Raw genomic sequence first — 20324 nt, 5'->3', positions numbered from 1 at the left:
ATATACATAACAAACAAGTGTGAAACAACTGAAAATATGTCATATTCTAGGTTCTTCAAAGTAGCCACCTTTTGCTTTGATTACTGCTTTGCACACTCTTGGCATTCTCTTGATGAGCTTCAAGAGGTCGTCCCCTAAAATGGTCTTCCAACAGTCTTGAAGGAGTTCCCAGAGATGCTTAGCACTTGTTGGCCCTTTTGCCTTCACTCTGCGGTCCAGCTCACCCCAAACCATCTCGATTGGATTCAGGTCCGGTGACTGTTGAGGGCAGGTCATCTGGCGCAGCACCCCATCACTCTCCTTCATGGTCAAATAGCCCTTACTTTCAAAGTTTTCCCAATTTTTCGGCTGACTGACTGACCTTCATTTCTTAAAGTAATGATGGCCACTCGTTTTTCTTTACTTAGCTGCTTTTTTCTTGCCATAATACAAATTCTAACAGTCTATTCAGTAGGACTATCAGCTGTGTATCCACCTGACTTCTCCTCAACGCCAGTGAGGGTCCCAACCCCATTTATAAGGCAAGGAATCCCACTTATTAAACCTGACAGGACACACCTATGAAGTGAAAACCATTTCAGGGGACTACCTCTTGAAACTCATCAAGAGAATGCCAAGAGTGTGCAAAGCAGTAATCAAAGCAAAAGGTGGCTACTTTGAAGAACCTAGAATATGACATATTTTCAGTTGTTTCACACTTGTTTGTTATGTATATAATTCCACATGTGTTAATTCATAGTTTTGATGCCTTCAGTGTGAATCTACAATTTTCATAGTCATGAAAATAAAGAAAACTCTTTGAATGAGAAGGTGTGTCCAAACTTTTGGTCTGTACTGTATGTGTGCAGCCGGCGCACTCTGCATAGAACATGTATGTGTGCAGCCGGCGCACTCTGCATAGAGCACGTATGTGTGCAGCCGGCGCACTCTGCATAGAGCACGTATGTGTGCAGCCGGCGCACTCTGCATAGAGCACGTATGTGTGCAGCCGGCGCACTCTGCATAGAGCACGTATGTGTGCAGCCGGCGCACTCTGCATAGAGCACGTATGTGTGCAGCCGGCGCACTCTGCATAGAGCACGTATGTGTGCAGCCGGCGCACTCTGCATAGAGCACGTATGTGTGCAGCCGGCGCACTCTGCATAGAGCACGTATGTGTGCAGCCGGCGCACTCTGCATAGAGCACGTATGTGTGCAGCCGGCGCACACAGCTGTCATGTGCAATGTATGTGATTTCAGTCTGACAGTGTGTTATGTAATATCCATGTTCCTGGGCCTCCCATGTGTTCAGTTTCCATGACTCGCTGTATGATGTGGAAGTGACTGCAGATCCTTGTCCTGGGATCATACATGATTAATCAACGTGCGGTGGGGTTTTCCATCGTTCCTATGTAATCTGCTCGTCTGTCCCTAGTAGTGAGCTATGCCGGGGGAGGGGTGTCGGCGCCTAATTGTGCTCATTACCAGGACCAGATTTTAGGGAAGTTCCTGACATGCACACATTGTACCTCTTCCTGTACTGAAGTTCACTAGGGAAGTCGTTGAGACGGACTACTGGTTTGTGCTCTTAGGGCTATTTCACAAGAGCGGATGGCGCGTGTGTCATCCGCAGTGTGAAAGACAGCCAAGCCGCGGTATGGACAGCAGAGACACGGAGCAGTGACATGATTGATAATGTTCTTTGCCTCTTTGTGATCTTTTTACTACAAAACCACAGTGACCACTTTATCTCTCTGTGATTTTGTAGTAAAAAGATCAGAGAGGCACGGACCATTATCAGTCCATAGCGCGTCTTTCACGCTGCGGATGACACGCGCGGGATCCACTCGTGTGAAACAGCTCTTACTGGTGGCTCTGACTACTGGTTTGTGCTCTTACTGGTGGCTCTGACTACTGGTTTGTGCTCTTACTGGTGGCTCTGACTACTGGTTTGTGCTGTCCTGACTGGTCTGCTCTACTGACTACTTGTATTCCCCAGGATAGAACTGTTCTGGAGCATCTTTTATGTGATGCTGTTCCTCTGTTGTTCCTCCTGAGCATTTGAGTAAATTGGTAAAGGGGCGTTACCATTTTCCTTGTCAGAGGGGGTGTGTGACAATCCGTCTGCCATGGATAATTGGACAGTATCAGTGTGTAGGGGCACACCCTCAAACTGGTAATATCCAGTGCCGGTTCATTCTTACGTTTCCGGGAGGAATAGGAGAGGAACAGCAGTATGTAAAGCTATAAGAAAAAATGGAGAAAAGTTCAGGAGCGTGGAATAATGATGACGAGGACTTGTGCAGCGTGTTTTATGGACGGACTGGCGGGATACAGTTCTAGGATATTAGAGATCACTGACCGCGACCAGCCAGGCGCCGTTCTATTGTTTTCTTTACCTACAGTTTGGTGTCTGTAGTGACTTCCCTCTGTTTCCCCAGATCATACATGTGAGGATCCACCAGAGGACTTCCACGCGGATCTGCCCCGTGGGCACAGTATGGCCCAGATCTCCAACAGCAATGGCTTCAGACAAAAGGTGTCCTCGTCTGCACACACATTGGGAACAAGAGATGTGGGGAAGGAGGAAGCCTTACAGATGGAGGCCGAGGCGTTGGACAAGCTGCGGAGAGACAAGAGACAGGGCACCACCTTCATGAGGGTGCAGCAGAGATCTGCCAGCCCGGCCATGCCTGATCAGGACCTCATGGTGTTCCCGGAGATGGATGCCAAGACCACAGCACAAAAGTCTCTGCATAACATTGATATAGAGAAACTTCCGCTCGCTGAATTAGAAAAGCTGCTTCTGGACGACAGTTTTGAGGTGGTCCCCAAGCCCCCTGCTGCACCTCAGACTCCTGTGTTAAATCCGTCTGTGTCAGCACAATGTTATACCATCCCCTCGTTTCAGTGCAGTCAGTGGGCACCCCGACCGCCAGTGCCTTGCTCCTTACAGCCGTCCTTCTCTGCATCATATTTAAAACGCTCCGATCCTTTCCAGAATGGCTTCCACCCCTCAGTGCGATGCAGGGAGCCGGTTTTTCTCAGTCTTCCAACACCCACCCAATATGTTTCCTTCCCCATGCCAGCTCGTGCTCCCTTCCCTATGAGGGGAACCTTGCCGGCATATTCCAGTGTTGTCACCCCTGACATGGCGAAGTTATTTGATAAAATAGCGAGGACGTCAGAGTTCTTGAGGAACGGGAAGTCCAACCATGAAACCCAGTTACCCCGAACCCCTGGCTCCCCTGGGAATGGTGTCATAGACAAGACGGATGACATCAGCAAGTTCGACTGGCTGGACCTGGACCCCCTCAGTAAACCCAAGGTGGATTCTGTAGAGCTCTGCAGTGGCCAGGTCAGTGAGGCGGTGTCCTTCGGGTCGTCTGCTGGAGATCCCTGGGATGCTGTTTTACAGGAGGAGCAGCCTATAAAATCATCGTACTGCGAGAGGAAAGCGAGTGGCAAATCTCCATCAGGGGCCACAGTCGCCAGAAGCCACTCGTTAAACCTGCGGTCAGCACCCGGGCAGCTGTCCAGGAGTCAGAGCACCGAGGTGAGTGTAATAGGGAGCGGGCGTCATTCAGGGATCTGTAGGGCGGTACAGAGACCTCCACCAGTTCCTGTGCCCCAGAGTACACGTGCATTCAGACAAAAGTAACCTATACACTGAATATGCACCACATTGCTGCAGTACGGAGCTGCATACTAATTGATGGCCCCTCCAATGTGCTGTCCCAGATGATTGCAGAACCAGCGCCCCTCCTCCAGGTCAATTACTGGTTGCATCACGTCCCTCTGCGGTCCTTGGATGACACCTTGTAGGAGGTCGTATTTTTTCTGCAATTCTTATTCCTATATATATATATATATATATTCCAAACCAAAAGAATGTGCAGTGCAGCCGAGTCTGATCTATGTCCCGGCCAATGCTGGAATCAGTGACCGCACCTGATCGATAAAAAGTGCCACAAGGTCTCCCATCCCCCACACAGTGTAAACAGAACCAGCAGAGAGACAGATATAAATGGCTGCCCCCGGGGAGGAGGACCTGTAACGGTAAAAGTGCTGCTTAACCAGTCCGATCCCAGCCGTCCTCACCAAGGGTATGTTCACATGCTGCAGATTATCATTCATCTCAGTGTGGTTTCTAAGAATCCCTTACAGACCAGAGTTTTAGAAGTATGTGCAATAAATCTGCCACATGTGAACGGAACCTAAGGCTTATGAGAGAATGGAAGCAGCATCCTGACTGGCTCCTCGTTTAATTATAATGAACCCCGTATGCAGGGCACGATCTGAGAAGCTCCGATTACTCCGCTGGTGGTTAAAGGGGTCCTACAGTTTCAGGAGCACCCAGACAGCACAAGGGATGGAACTGCCTTAAAGAAGTATATTCTACTGACAGATCCCCCTCTGGTTCTTCCAGCTGAGATCTGTTTACCTGGCTCAGTGGTGACGTCCTGTCAGCAACGATTGACTGTTGCAGCCAATCATTGGCCTCAGCTGTGCACCAAAGAGACCAGTGATTGGCTGCAGTGGGAACGACATTAAAGTGGGTGCATAGAGCAGTAATCCCATCTCTCGGGACATAGTGTGTGTAGTCCATAACTCTGATTTATATCATATTCTCTCTCTCTTCTAGAATGATGGTGGGACCAGCACGAGGATGCCCCCGGGAAGCTCTTTCCTGCAGGATATGGAGGTGCAAAATGAGGAAGTCGCAGCCTTCTGTAAAGAAGTGGAAAGGTGAGACCATCTGACAGCACTGAACCTGGAGTCTGGGGGTTCAGTACATGTGCTCTGTGTGCTGGACCTTATCTCGTGTTTAGGTACATATGTGTGCTGGGGCTTATCTCGAGGTTGGGTACATATAGTGGATATAAAAAGTCTACACACCCCTGTTTAAATGTCAGGTTTCTGTGATGTAAAAAAGAGCCAAGATAAATCATTTCAGAACTTTTTCCACCTTAAGGCCCCATTCACACGTCCGCAATTTCGTTTCTCATTTTGCGGAACGGAATTGCGGACCCATTCATTTCTATGTGCGGCCCGGCTCCGGAAATGCAGACCCGCTCTTCCGGGTCCACATTTCCGTTCCCGAAAGAAATAGAACATGTCCCATTCTTGTCCGCAATTGCGGACAAGAATAGGCATATTCTATTAGTGCCAGCGATGTGCGGTCCGCAAAATGTGGAATGCACATTGCCGTGTCCATGTTTTGCGGATCTGCAAAACCCGTTACGGACGTGTGAATGGACCCTTCATGTGACCTATAAACTGTACAACTCGATTGAAAAACAAACTGAAATCTTTTAGGTGGAGGGAAGATAAAATATAAAAATTAAATATGGTTGCATAAGTGTGCACACCCTTAAACTAATATTTTGTTGAAGCACCTTTTGGTTTTATTAAAGCACTCAGTCTTTTTGGGTAGGAGTCTATCAGCATGGCACATTTTGACTTGGCAGGTTTAGCCCACTCTTCTTTGCAAAAACACTCCAGATCTGTCAGACTGTGAGGGCATCTCCTGGGCACAGCCCTCTTCAGATCACCCACAGATTGTCAATCGGGTTCAGGTCTGGGCTCTGGCTGGGCCATTCCAAAACTGTAATCTTCTTCTGGTGAAGCCATTCCTTGGTGGATTTGGATGGATGCTTTGGGTCGTTGTCCTGCTGAAAGATGAAGTTCCTCTTCATGTTCAGCTTTCTAGCAGAAGCCTGAAGGTTTTGGCCCAATATTGACTGGTATTTGGAACTGTTCAGAATTCCCTCTAGATTAACTAAGGCCCCAGTTCCAGCTGAAGAAGAACAGCCCCTTGGCATGATGCTGCCCCCACCATGCTTCACTGTGGGGATGGGGTTCTTCTGGTGATGTGCAGTGTTGTTTTTGCGCCAAACATATCTTTTTGGAATTATGGGCAAAAAGTTCAACCTTGGTTTCATCAGACCATAAGACCTTTTCCCACATGCTTTTGGGAGACTTCAGATGTGTTTTTGCAAAATGTAGCCTGGCTTGGATGTTTTTCTTCGTAAAAAAAAAAAAAGGCTTTCCCCTTTCCCCTCTACCCCATATGTAGTACACGCACAGAGTTATGGTCTCGGCCTCCTACTAATCTGTGCGGCCTCCAATTTGGAAATATATTGGACCTCTGTTATTTACATAGCGGTCCCATATTCTGTAGCACCGGACAAGGGTTATCACTCCCATCCACTGCTGTGCTCACTGGGGCGCAGTCTTATTTCCCTTTCTGGGGTAGTCTCTAGGGCTGAACCTGCCAGGCTTTTCTTCAGCATGTTATGGACGGGCAGAGTCGACTCCTTCTCCTGGGCCCTGGCATCTTCTGCCCTGTAGATGATTAACTGGTGTCTGGTGAGCCGATGACTGTGCGTCATTATGATGGAGACCGGTGCCAGCTGTATCAAGAAGGAAAGTGACCCTAATGGAGTCGTCTGAACCTGGGGGGGCGGGGGGGGGAAGGCTGCAGTGCGCTTTACAGGGGACATTTGTTCTGCATGTCAAATAACATATATGCTGTATGTCTACATAGTGGTCACCAGGAGGAATAGCGGGAGCAGGCACAGGAGCATGCTGGCCGTGTATATAGTGCCCAGGATAGCGGTCATGGATGGGGGCTCATTCACACAATCGCACGTCAGGCTATTAATTTTGCAAACCATTGGCTGAGAAGCTGCATGTGATGAGGTGAATGTGATGTAATGCATTGGTGGTACATGGCAGTATAAGTATCGATCGTAACGTGTTGGTGGTACATGGCAGTATATGTATTGATTGTAATGTGTTAGTGGTACCTGATGGTATACGTATTGATCGTAACGCATTGGTAGTACCTGGTATACGTATCGATCGTAATGTGTTGCTGGTACCTGGCCGTATACGTGTCGATCATAATGCTTTGCTGGTACCTGGCGGAATATGTAGCGATTGTAATGCATTGGTGGTACCTGTCAGTATTTTACAGGATTTTTAAAGTAATTTCAATAAAGTGTATCTTTATGTATCACTTTATCCTGGTGCTGAAACGATGCTGTCTTTCGGATTCACTGCGCCCCTTGGAACGATATTCGTTGCAGCGGCACCACCACCCAGATGCAACTGGTCTCTTCACTCTGTTCACATCACTGGCATTTAGTGTTGCTGCTGGACATCTACGCTCACGCTTTTTTCTCGCAGGTTGAGGATGCTCTTCCCCAGTGACAGCTCGCTTAGTAATCCCGGCTTTGTGCTGAGCCCCGTGATGACGCAGTGGACGCCGAGCAGCGAGATCTCCAGCACTAAGGTGTCCATAGAGATTGAGGGCTTCCAGCAGCCAGTGACATTCACTTGTGACGGTGAGTACCCTGGAGGGCAGCTGGGTACTTACCTCCCCTGGTAGTAATTACCTGCAGAGTTTTGGTCTCAGCCTTAGTCTGGGTGATCTGCCCTGTTGGGGTCCATTCACACCTCTGTGGAATGGGTCCGCATCTGTTCTGCAATATCCGGAACGGGTGCGGACCCACTCATTCTCAATGGGGCAGGATTGGATACAGGGAGCACACTATGTGCTCTCCGCATCCGCATTTCCGGAGCGCGGCCCCGATTTTCCGGTCCGCAGCTCCGGAATAAAATAGAACATGTCCTATTCTTGTCTGCAATTGCGGACAAGAATAGGCAGTTCTATGGGGGTGCCGGCCGGGTGTATTGCGGATCCGCAATGCACTACGGACGTGTGAATGGACCCTTAATATTATCTAATACACAATTATCCCCCCCTTCCCACTGCCAAAAATAAGCTGTGTGGCTGCTCCGTACACTGCGCCCCGGTCAGCAGCACCCGAGCTTCTTATCACAATGAGCACAGATTAGGGAATCACTCTTTGTGCAGTTTTCTCATATTTTGCTGCAGGCTCCTTGGATCAGGCTGTTTTTGAAGTTTTACATTTTGGCTTTGTGTCTGTTTTTCTAGCGTCCAGTCTTCTCTCAGGCGGGCCCTCAGGTTAGGGGGTCTCGTAAAGAGCAGAGGGAAGGTTCTGCTTTTTTTTTTTTTACCCAGGAACAGCCCCACTCCTTCTCATGGTTGTCTAGTATTGCAGCTCATACCCGTTTAGTGAGTGCAGATGCAGCCATGTGTCAGCCTTCCTTCTAATGTCATTCAGCCCTTCCAAGGCTTCATATACTTGGGGAAGGAAGCATCTGCCCGACATCTCCATTATACTTGTGCAATCACTGGAGGAGATGAGAAGGAAGGTTCCTGTAGGAGCGGAGCCTGCAGCGAGGGCGCCTGGGTTATCACGTGGTATCTAGTGGCTAATTATGTGGTTGCTCGTTAGCTATGTGCTGTTCTGTGCTCTTCCCGCAGTGAGCTCTCCGGTAGAGCTGATCATTATGCAGGCGCTCTGCTGGGTCCATGATGACCTGAGCCAGGTGGACATTGAGAGCTATATCCTGAAGGTGTGCGGCCAGGAAGAAGTGCTCCAAAAGTAAGTAAGCACTTTTATGCACTCCCTTTGCTGAGCAGGGGGAGGGGAAATGCAGTTTTTGTTGACACTCTCAGAGATTGTTAGTTACACGCCCCCACAGCTCTGCAACTGCATGTCAACAGAGGGGCCAAAACTTGGGAAATATTTATTTTATTTTTTTGCCTAAAACTTGCTTAGCTTATGTATGTATTGCTGACCTTGAGATTTACAGTGTGTTTTTTTTTTATTATTATTATTTTTATATATAATCCTAGCGATATGCCCCCATTGTCTAAGATGGGAATACCCCTTTAAAAGGTTGTCCGAATTATATATATATATATATATATATATATATATATATATATATATATATATATAATATTAATTCGGACAACCTTTTAAAGGGGTATTCCCATCTTAGACAATGGGGGCATATCGCTAGGATATGCCCCCATTGTCTGATGGATGCGGGTCCCACCACTGGGACCCTCACCTTTATCGAGAATGGAGCGGGGAGCGCTGTGGCTGGAAGACCCCAGATTTCCCGGGGTCCGTGTCCGTCCACCACCAAGCGCTAATCCCCACCTCTCCCATAGAAGTGAATGAGGGCGTGCTGTGCATGCGCAGCCCACGCTCCCATTCATTTCTATGGGGCAGACAGGAATTTTCGGCTGCCCCATAGAAATGAATGGAGGGCGCATGTGCAGTGCGCCCTCCTTAAATTTCGGGGCTCCGTTCTCGATATAGGTGCGGGTCCCAGCGGTGGGACCCACACCTATAAGACAATGGGGGCATATCCTAGCGGTATGCTCCCATTGTCTGAGATGAGACAACCCCTTTAAGTTCCAGTAGGTTGTAAAATGGTCGACCAAAAAATATAATTTGGCTCCTGAATTTTTTAGGTTTAGATGCCTTTAGTCCAACAATAGGCATGGAAATTGAGAGGATCCGTCCACTTTCCTGACATGTCTGATCTAGTAAATACTTGTTCCCCACTAGTTACCAATTAACAAGCATTTTCTCTTACACCTTTGTATTGTGATGTTCCTCTGTTATTCCTGCTGAGAATGTGTGAATAAACGTGACAGCTGGGTGTTTCCAGTAGGGGGTGCACATTCTGACACTGTTCAGTCATGTCCGGAGAGGCGGCAGCTGTGAAATATCATTTGGCTCCTACCTGCTCAGACGCCGAGGGCGCCCAGTTGTTTTGTGTAGCCTGCAGCCTCATCCATGTGCCCCATGTGTGACTATGGGGTCTCAGTCTCAGACCCTGTTTTCGCCTAGAAGCCCTGAATACAGGGCTGTTAGTGTACACGACTGTATGTGGAGCATGTATGGTAAGGTACCGGTCATGTGTTCTGTGTCCACAGTAAGCATTGTCTGGGCAGCCATGAATATATCCAGATGTGCCGTAAATGGGACACGGAGATCCGTCTGCAGCTGCTGTGTCACCGCACCGTGTGCAGGGCACTGGCACGGACTGTAAGTATGGCTCTCTGTTTTCTTGGTTTTTCTGTCATGGAGACATCGTCTCTCAGTCAAGTATTATCGCTTGTGCTTGGAGCTTCGCCACGGCTGGGTGCTGATCAAATAGTTCTCATGTCCGTCCTCCGCTGGATGCTGCTCATGTTATGTCAGCATTTTCAGCCACTGCCTGAGCCAGGAGAAGATTTCCGGGCTCCATTCACACGCTGCTACCTCCCTCAGTGGTGGGGTGTCCTCACAGACCTATGCCGGGGGAGGGGCGTCCTGCAGAGGGCACAACAGGCTCTCAACCCCTCCATCCTGGGAAATGAGCTTGCATTATTTCTGACATTGAGCTGGGTGCTCGCTTCCTGTAATGGTGTGGACTCTGCACTGGTTTCCAGACGCTTCGCTGCGGCTCATTGCTCGGCTTCAGACTTCTGCAGATCATTTATTTGCCATAGAATAGGGTGGAGGATGGGGCTGTGCACCCCATGCCTCCATACACAGTGCTGCAAGCCGGGGGTTGTTCACTTGTTACACGCTGGAGACGTAAGGAGTCCTTGCGTGACGGACTCTGCTCGTTACCAGGCGTATTCTGTCTGGTGAATCCTTGTATGGAGCAGTGAAGCTGGCGACCTAAGAACTTGAAATGAGGGGTTATTCACATTTTCTTTTAAATTGTGGCAGCAAACAGAAGATGTGAATGAACCCTGAATTTCACAGCCCCCACCCTGCAGCCAGTCAGTGTTCTCTGCAGGAGGGGGAGTGCAGGAGTCTCTGCTGCAGCCGTTCACAGGGTGGACCGGACAGGACCCACGATGGAAGAATTTGGTCGCTTGCTTTATAATATCTCATTATGTGTGTTCACCTGCAGCTCATGTGATTGAGCACCATTGTATGTACGTAACAGCATGTTCTTCTTGTAGGCTGAAGATGACAAGACACCAGTTGACCTTAATAGACACTTGGCCCTGCTGGACAGGCCGTTCAAAGAGCCAGTCACACGGTAATGGCCGCCTCCAGTCGTTCATCTTTATGGCAGCGGATCATTCATCCTCAGTCTCTGCAGATTAATCAGTCATGATCTACGTGTGGTTGTATTCTTCATCAGCGGTGTAGACGGAAAATATTAAAGCATAAATGGGACATTAAGTTGCTACTCTCAAAGTTAGGGATATTTGACTTGTGGGTGAAATTTCAGGATGAACCCAAAATGCCCTTTTTGTACAACTTGCTGTTCTCTAACAAGGAGCTTAACAGCAAAATTTACAACAGTTGTTTGATCCATGAATCGCCCAAATAAATGTTCTAGTTCAATTAGAATTGGTATTAAAGAATAACTGTCATAATTATTATTTTTTTTTGCGCTAAAGTGTAGGGCAAGTGATGGGTAACAATTTTGCAATAGACTTTATTTAGCCAAAACGTTTATTTTTGTTAGAAAACTGGGGCTGAAATGGCCCTTAGCAGCACTCTTCAAAAGAGCGTTGCTAAGGGCCATCCGTCTCCGATTAGAAAAAACGGGCTGTGCAGCCAGACGCTATGCTTCTGCCTCCCGTGCTTCCCTAGGAGACAGAAGGCTGGACACAGGAGTCTTAGGAGTTAAAATTACATTTATATTCCCCCTTTCTATGCAATCTAATGCTCCGTTACATTCACTGACCTGAGATCCCTGTGATAATTCATGAAGCATCCGCCGGCTCACTGCGCACAGTGCTTCTACTTCCGGCGGCTGATTCATGAATTATCATCGCAGGTCAGTGACTGTAACGGAGCATTAGATTGCATAGAAAGGGGGAATATAAATGTAATTTTAACTCCTAAGACTCCTGTGTCCAGCCTTCTGTCTCCCAGGGAGGCAGAAGCATAGCGTCTGGCTGCACAGCCCGTCTTTTCTAATCGGAGACGGATGGCCCTTAGCAACGCTCTTTTGAAGAGTGCTGCTAAGGGCCATTTCAGCCCCAGTTTTCTATCAAAAATAAACGTTTTGGCTAAATAAAGTCTATTGCAAAATTGTTAGCCATCACTTGCCCTACACTTTAGCAATAAAAAATATGACAGTTATCCTTTAAACAGTCCTCCTCATCATGCTGTTCACATTTTGACATCATGAGACCAAGATGACACCTAACAATTGATGAACAGTACCTCGCCATTGCGAGGCTTCAAGCTGGATGTTTTTAGACGGAGGTGGCCACTGGACTTAGTGTCACAGAGAGTCATCAGCAGGTTGTATCAGAGATGCAGGAAGAGTCGCAGAAAGGCAGAGAAGTGGACGTCCTTTGCTGTGAACAGCAGGAGACGTTGTGTTCAAGCTGTAATTGATGCTCAAGGCTAGGGCTGAAACGATTCTTCGAATAATTCGATTAAATAGAGTCAAAAAAATCCTCGATGCAGTTTCCCTGCATCGAGTTATCGTTTACATCACATGATCACGGAGCGGGAGTGAAATTAAGCGTCTCACTCACCGCTCCGTGTCCTCCGGAGTCCAGAGAGATGGCACCGCCCTGCAGGACTTTGCGTAATGCGCAGTTGCGCACATACATAGTCAGCACGCTGGCTAACGATGTGTGTGTGACGTAAGGTCCCAGTGCATGCTGGGATGAAGACTGTCTCGGACTCCATGTGTCTGCGGCTGCGCCCCCCTCACTAGTGCCATTAGGTAATTTAAGTTAACAGCACCAGAAGCACGCCAGGGGGGAATTGGGGGAACTCACTGTAAATTGATATTGAAAGGCAGATGGAGAGTGGTTAATGGAGGAACCACCTTGGCATGTATAAAGTTATTGGTTTAGAGAGGGGTTAATGAAGGCACCTCCAAGGTGCTTTCATTAACCCCTACAAACCAATAACTTTATACATGCCTAATGCCAAGGTGCTTCCATTAACCCCTCCAAACCAATAACTTTATACATGCCCATTGCCATGGGTATTGCAATGGGTATAGCCAGATACAACCAGCTATATGCTCTGCTCTCATAATCTTATTGACTATAATGTGGTCCAAGGCCATCTTCTGGCATTCATGCTGGATATCGTCCAAACTTAGCTTGAATGCTGTAACAGAGCCAGACCCTTTACCCCATTACAGTCAATTGCTGCAGCAGCCGGCAGTATCCAGTTATACCCGATATGGCACATTCTGGCTGTTCTTCTGACAGAACCAGAATGTATATTGCAGCTGTGAAAGAAACCTTATGTCATGTGTGTGCAATTATTTGCTATACCATACCACCACTGTAAGAAATAAAAATATTGTTTTTATAAAGAAAAACGTAGTTACGTACGTTATTTTAAGAAGGTTTTTCTTATTAGATTACTCGATGAATCGAGAAATATAATCGATAGAATACTCGATTACTAAAATATTCGTTTACTGCAGCCCTACTCAAGGCCACAGGACAAGTTACTGAGACGCTGATATTTTGTGGCGGTGTACCCAGCACTGGGGTTTTCTTTTTGTTTCAATAATTAGTTTGAGATGAGGGAATCTCCATTGCCCCTTCGACTTTCATGATATAATATCACTGGAGCGGGAACTTTATATGTTTCCATAAATTTCACCTAAAAGCCAAATATCCCTAATTTTTTGTGAGTAGTGTATATGTATTCTACATCCTGTATATAGTCATATGCAACCTCTATATATATATTAAGGTCCTCTTGTCTGGTGTGTGTGTGTGTGTGTATATGTTATTTATTACAGTCCGTATACAGTCACATGTCACCTCCATACACGGAGGTCCTCCTGACTTGTCTATATCTATTCTACACGCTCTTGGTTGATGTTTTCTTTTTTTTTTCTTTTTTTTAATTCTTATGTGGTGTGAAGTTACAATTAAGTGTTTCTACCAGCAGTTTTAATGAATTATTAAAATTTGTTTCCGCAGGCAGGACATCGAAGAATTACTGGATGCCTACCATGAGCAAGTCAGTATGTGCCTTAAAAACGAGGTACGTGTAGAGGCGTGACCCCTGGTACTTGTACACCCTCTTCATGTACACCTGCCCTTATCCCTGTTGTCCACTGTGACTGAGCAGGTCGGCTTCGTGACCTCTCTGACTTCTCATTGGCTTCTGCTCTTCATAGTGCAAGTCTTAGTCATGCCATAGCTGGGTGCTCTCACCTGATGGCTGCTGCCCAGGACCTGAACATGCAAGCAGACGGCAGGAGCAGTCAGCACGAAGCCGTCTGTGAATCTGCTGATCAGTGGAGACTATGTGAGATTTGTGCGTTGCTTCCACCATAGGCAGATATTTAAGCCTAATCTGACAGTTGGACCAATGATTGGGTGGAAAGAGGAGACATATGTAGAGCTGTAAATAAAGTCTGTGCCGTGCTGTCCTGTGGGACATACAGATCATCCACAAGACCCTGCAGTGCATCACAGACGTGGCCTCGGTTGTATCGATGTTTTGATGTGCTGGATGATGCGTTCAGGACATTCTGCTGCAAGTCGATATTCACATGAACTTTTTTTTTTTTTTTTTTTTTTTTTTTACTTAGAGCAATCCTTACAGAGCGGCTGACCAAGTCATCAAAGTGGTGAGGAATATCTGCAGGACCGCACACAGTGTGGAGACGCCAGCCATTACAGAGTGCATCAAGAAGCTGCGCAGAGCCGTGAACCTGCCGCGCAGCCGTAGTGTGGAGGTAAGGGAAACTTAATGTTCACATTAGATTTCTCTTACTGTAAGGTTCAGGAAATGTCTGTGTGCTCTGAACTTGTGCTATGTTTTTAGGGTCCCTCCAGTCCTGCTGCTGGAAGTAACCTCACGGCTTCAGATGGTAAGATGGGCGCGTGTGTGTGTGACACTTATATATTCTCCTGTATAAGCTGAGCATTGATGATTGCTTTCCTGCAGGCTCTCCAGACTGTGACAGTCCTCTACAGGAGAGTTTAAGCCACTTAACTACTGCTGTGCACACCCTGCTGCAGCTTCATCTCGCCTCCTGCACCCCCGCTACCAACCCAAGCAGCAGTAGCAAGCCCGTGAAGGAAGCTCGCACCTCAGCTGACCATCTCCAATTCACAATATTTGCAGCTCATGGTATCCCTACAGCTTGGGTTTCCAGGTGAGGTGACTGTCCTGGGGCATTTCAGCATTTTTTTTTTGTTGACTTTTTTTTATTTTTTAAAGTAACTAAACCTTTATAAGAAATTTTAATATAATGTTCCTAATGCCCCAATAAAACCTTTTCTAACTTTATTAATTAATTTTGTATTTTTATTATACTTTTACCTCCCTAAAGTGCAGCATTCACTGTGCGCTTAAAACTCAGTTCTCTGTACACCGCTGACAGCTCGGGCCGCATAAGCAGGGAGTATGGGCAGGAGCGCACATTTCTGCTCCTGCCCGTGCCCCATGGAAGATTGCTAACTCCTGGCATAGCACATTAGCTGAGCGGAGCGGGCTCCTCTTTCTGCTTTCTCTGCTAAGCTAAGAGAACTGCATGTCGGCTCTTAGCTTAGCGAAACAGGAGCTTGCTCTGCTCAGCTAATCCTGGCATAGTACATGGGTACAGAGTAGGGTTGGGCGATATACCGGAGTTCACGACATACCACGGTATTAAAAAACGGCGATATCGCTGTTTCCTAATTACCGCGGTATTTTGTGACGCCATCGAAGCGGTCATGTGTGCTGACCGCTTCTAAATCTGCGTCCGCCCGCCCCTGCACCTTGCATAGCGCTGAGAAGTACAACACATTACTCCTTCTTGCTCCGCCTCCCTTATTCCAGACTCCACCCACCATCTGACATCAACGTCCGTCACCCACCCGTGCCGGTTCTCTGTGGCGAACTCTGTGTGAGTACTGGGTGTCTCTGGAGTGTTTTCCTGCGGCTGCCTCGCTCGTATGCTCTGATGACAAAATTAGAAACTTACTACTTCCCGCAGCGGCCGCCCCCGGCTCTCCCTCCTCCTTGCTCCCGTATTCAAATCTCCGCCCACCGACATCTGATGTCAGAATCAGAGCACACAAGCGAGGCAGCCGCGGGAAAAGTATGTCGTAAAGTATTATTGTATGTATGGTGGCCTGGGGCCACAAGACTTTATTATAACATCTTCTTGTGGCCCCCGCCTCCATACAGTGTAACGTCTCCTTGTGGCGGCCCCCATACAGTATAATGTCTCCTTGTGGCGGCCCCCATACAGTATAATGTCTCCTTGTGGCTGACCCCATACAGTATAACGTCTCCTTGTGGCGGCCCCCATACAGTATAACGTCTCCCTGTGGCTGCCCCCATACAGTATAACGTCTCCTTGTGGCGGCCCCCATACAGTATAACGTCTCCCTGTGGCTGCCCCAGTCCCCCATACAGTATAACGTCTCCTTGTGTTTTTTTCTTTTAAACAGGTATTTATCGCGAAAAATTTCTTAATACCGTTATCGTCTGAATATTTTTGATATCGCCCAACCCTAGTACAGAGTACGCATGTGCTATGCCAGGAGTTAGTAATCCTCTGGGGGGCAGGAGCAGCAATGTGCGCTCCTGCCCGTGCTCTCAGCGCTGCTGCGGCCCCATTCATATATTTCACACTCTATCCTCCGTACACAGCTGAGCTGTCAGCGGTGTGCAGAGAACTGAGTTTTAAGCGCACAGTGAATGGTGGGCATTAGGGACATAATACATTTTTTTTATAAAGGTTTACTTTTTAAATCAGAACTTTTGATTATTTTTACAGGCTTATTTAGAATCGTAGTTCTTTTTTGTTGAAGACATACAGTACATTTAAAGAGGACCTTTCACCGATTCTTACCCTATGAACTAACTATACAGACATGTGGAGCGGCGCCCGGGGATATCACTGCACTTACTATTATCCCCGAGCGCCGCTCCGTTCTCCTGCTATGCCCTCCGGTATCTCCGCTCACTAAGTTATAGTAGGCGGAGATACCAGTCCCTAAGTTATGGTAGGCGGAGTCTGCCCTAGCGCTGGCCAATCGCAGCGCAGAGCTCACAGCCTGGGAGGTTATTTTCTCCCAGGCTGTGAGCTCTGCAATGCGATTGGCCAGCGCTAGGGCAGACTCCGCCTACCATAACTTAGGGAACGGAGATACCGGAGGACATAGCAGGAGAACGGAGCGGCGCCCGGGGATAATAGTAAGTGCAGAGAGATCCCCGGGCGCCGCTCCACATGTATGTATACTTAGTTCATAGGGTCAAAATCGGTGAAAGGTCCTCTTTAAATGGTATAACAAATTCAAGTCATAAAACAAACAAAAAAATATATATCTAAATATATAACATATTATTGATATTAAGACACAGGTGTAATAACTGTATTGTAACATTTTGTGTATTTATATACATATTCACACATTTTATAGATGTTCTTCATTGCACCATTTTGTGTCTTGGAATGGAGTCATCAGATTTTCTATTGCTTGAGTTTGCAGGTGTGCGTCCTATAAAATATATATATATATATTTTTTTTTCAGTTTTAGTGTATCTGTCCTCTCGATACACATCATGTCCTTCACCTGGGATATGTCTTCTGTGGGAGTTGTCTGGTGTATCCAGGAGTTCATGATTAATCGTTTAGCTACTATTGGTATAGAATGTATTATTTGTGGGACTTGAGGTGTTTGATTTTTGTCCGTCTTGTTCTTTGTAATGAAAAATATCTGGTCCAGTGGTCTAGTATATTTTGATCTGAAAGTTGAAGGATCCGTGCCCCTAAAAAGTTTTTGGATAGGAGCATGTGAATGGATAATTTGTAAGCTTTTATATACCGGTAGGTTTGCAATTGATAGATGATTTTGGAATGTTTTCAAAAAAAGATCAAATATTTCTTTAGCTTTTTTCTAAATTTTAGATTGGAGAAAAGAGGATATTTATGTGTAGGTGAGAAATTGGTTATTTTTATTTTAAAATATTTTATTGGAAGGTTAAATAAAGAAATATTACAAATTATAATACAACAAAACCAAATAAACCCCACGGATGGGGTGGTTGAGGAGACAGCAGGTAAGTATGCAGTCTATCATGAAAAATACAGAGACCATAAACTAAAAGTAAAAACAATAGTAATAACATTGGTCCCAATGTTAAAGGGGTTTTGCCATCACATACAATGGTGGCATACCGCTAGGAGATGCCCCTATTGTCTGATAGGCGTGGAAACCCGGGGTCCTCCAGCCACAGCTCTACCCGCTCCGTTCTCGTTGTAGGTGCTGGCCCCAGAGGTGGGACCTGCACCTATCAGACAATGGGGGCATATCTTAGCGATATGCCCCCATTGTATGTGATGGGAATACCCCTTTAAAGACCTAAAAGTCAGTAGCATTGTGAATTATCTTGAAAAATAATGCAATAGTGTAATCTATGTTTTGGCCTCAATCATCCCAAATGGGGGCTAGCATTTCCCTACTTCACAGTGCGACATAATCTAACCTTTGCAAGGTATGGGAGGAGGACAGCCAAGGTCGCCACAGTTTAAGATATGCATCCACTGTATCATTTTGGATTGCTGTAATTTTCTCATAGATAGCCATTGTTTGTATGACCTCGGAGACATTAAGCGTATTAGTAATCCATTTTGCCACTATATGAATACAAGCGGCTAACAAAAGGAATTGTGCCAGTTTAAATGGAGCATTTGTCCCCAAGGAGGCATGTAGCTTGTAACTTGTGGAATGATTTACCCATTATATCCGCTATGACAGAACATATGTTGGTCCAGAATGTGCTGACAGGACAAGCCCACTAGATGTGGTACGTCGATCCAACAGAATCACATCCTCCGAAAACAGAGAGGCCAGACCTTGGGGTAAAAACGGTGTAACCGCTCAGGCACCATGTAAGTCCTGTGGAGGACTTTAAGGGAGGTTTCGTCCAGTAAGGACCAATGAGACCTGCCAACTTCCCCTACAAATAGCCTCACAAGTATGCCATTTGGACAAAAGCAGCGTACAATGGATGTCGTCCTCCTCCCACTTAGTTATAAAGGGTAGTTTACGTTCATTTATCAGAGTATTTAGTAAGTTATATATTCGAAACACCGACCCCAAATGAGTATAGAATGAAACGCTCGTCGTGGCCTGCCAAAATGACAGAATTTGCAATAATTGATATTCCGGAATTAGCTATTTTTTTTTAATTATATTTCATTACTATTTCATTTGTGTGAGTCATCTTTTGTCAGATTCATGCATTCGTTGAACTGCTGTGTGGGTTCTCTATTTTTATTTTTTTATATTCTTTTTATTGAAGTTTTCAATTTTAATCAGAAGATTAGAGTTTTTTTTATTTTTTCACACACTGAACAAAAATATAAACGCAACACTTTTGGTTTTGCTCCCATTTTGCATGAGCTGAACTCTAAAGATCTGAAACATTTTCTACAGACACAAAAGACCCATTACTCTCAAATATTGTTCACAAATCTGTCTGAATCCGTGTCAGTGAGCACTTCTCCTTTGCCGAGATAATCCATCCCACCTCACAGGTGTGGCATATCAAGGTGCTGATTAGACCGCATGAGTATTGCACAGGTGTGCCTTAGACTGCCCACAATAAAAGGCCACTCTGAAATGTGCACAGTTTTGCCTTACTGGTGGGGGGGGGGTCAGAAAACCAGTCAATATCTGGTGTGGCCATCATTTCATGCTCAATGGGTGACATGTCCGGTGAGTATGCTGCCATGTAAGAACTGGGATGTTTTCAGCCTCCAGGAATTGTGTACAGATCCTTGCACTATGGGGCCGTGCATTATCATGCTGCAACATGAGGTGATGGTGGTGGATGAACGGCACAACAATGGGCCCCAGGATCTCGTCACGGTATCTCTGTGCATTCAAAATGCCATCAATAAAATGCACCTCTGTTTGTTGTCCATACGCCTGCCCATACCATAACCCCACCGCGGGCCACTCGATCCACAACGTTGACGTCGGCAAACCGCTCACCCACACGACGCCACACACGCTGTCTGCCATCTGCCCTGAACAGTGAAAACCGGGACTCCTCCGTGAGCAGAACGCCTCTCCAACGTGCCAGACTGCATCAAATGTGAGCATTTGCCCACTCAAGTCAGTTACGACGACGAACTGCAGTCAGGCCCAGACCCCGATGAGGACGACGAGCAGATGAGCTTCCCTGAGACGGTTTCTGACAGTTTGTGCAGAAATTCTTTGGTTATGCAAACAGATTGTTGCTGCAGCTGTCCGGGTGGCCGGTCTCAGACGATCATGGAGGTGAACATGCTGGATGTGGAGGTCCTGGGCTGGGGTGGTTACACGTGGTCTGCGGTTGTGAGGCCGGTTGGATGTACTGCCAAATCCTTTGAAACGGCTTTGGAGACGGCTTATGGTAGAGAAATGAACATTCATTGCACGGGCAACAGCTCTGGTAGATATTCCTGCAGTCAGCATGCCAACTGCACGCTCCCTCAAACGTTGAGACATCTG

The 20324-nt window shown here is 46.7% G+C and overlaps 1 protein-coding gene across 1 annotated transcript in view; it reads left to right on the top strand.

Moving 5' to 3' along the window:
* The window catches only part of PIK3C2A (phosphatidylinositol-4-phosphate 3-kinase catalytic subunit type 2 alpha), a 62036-nt gene that overhangs the window by 20765 nt on the left and 20947 nt on the right, over positions 1 to 20324 (top strand). Inside the window, exons 4-13 of the mRNA XM_040410513.1 lie at positions 2421 to 3535; positions 4625 to 4728; positions 7174 to 7331; positions 8339 to 8459; positions 9812 to 9923; positions 10835 to 10914; positions 13799 to 13862; positions 14416 to 14562; positions 14652 to 14697; positions 14775 to 14985. Of these exons, the coding sequence (XP_040266447.1) occupies positions 2480 to 3535; positions 4625 to 4728; positions 7174 to 7331; positions 8339 to 8459; positions 9812 to 9923; positions 10835 to 10914; positions 13799 to 13862; positions 14416 to 14562; positions 14652 to 14697; positions 14775 to 14985 (2099 nt within the window). The 5' untranslated portion in view covers positions 2421 to 2479. The remainder of the gene's footprint in view (positions 1 to 2420; positions 3536 to 4624; positions 4729 to 7173; positions 7332 to 8338; positions 8460 to 9811; positions 9924 to 10834; positions 10915 to 13798; positions 13863 to 14415; positions 14563 to 14651; positions 14698 to 14774; positions 14986 to 20324) is intronic.

This window comes from Bufo bufo, chromosome 10 (assembly GCF_905171765.1).
Source record: "Bufo bufo chromosome 10, aBufBuf1.1, whole genome shotgun sequence".
NCBI classification, from domain to species: domain Eukaryota; kingdom Metazoa; phylum Chordata; class Amphibia; order Anura; family Bufonidae; genus Bufo; species Bufo bufo.
The sequence above is the reverse complement of the archived record's forward strand: the minus strand, read 5'-3'. Positions and strand labels throughout refer to the sequence as shown.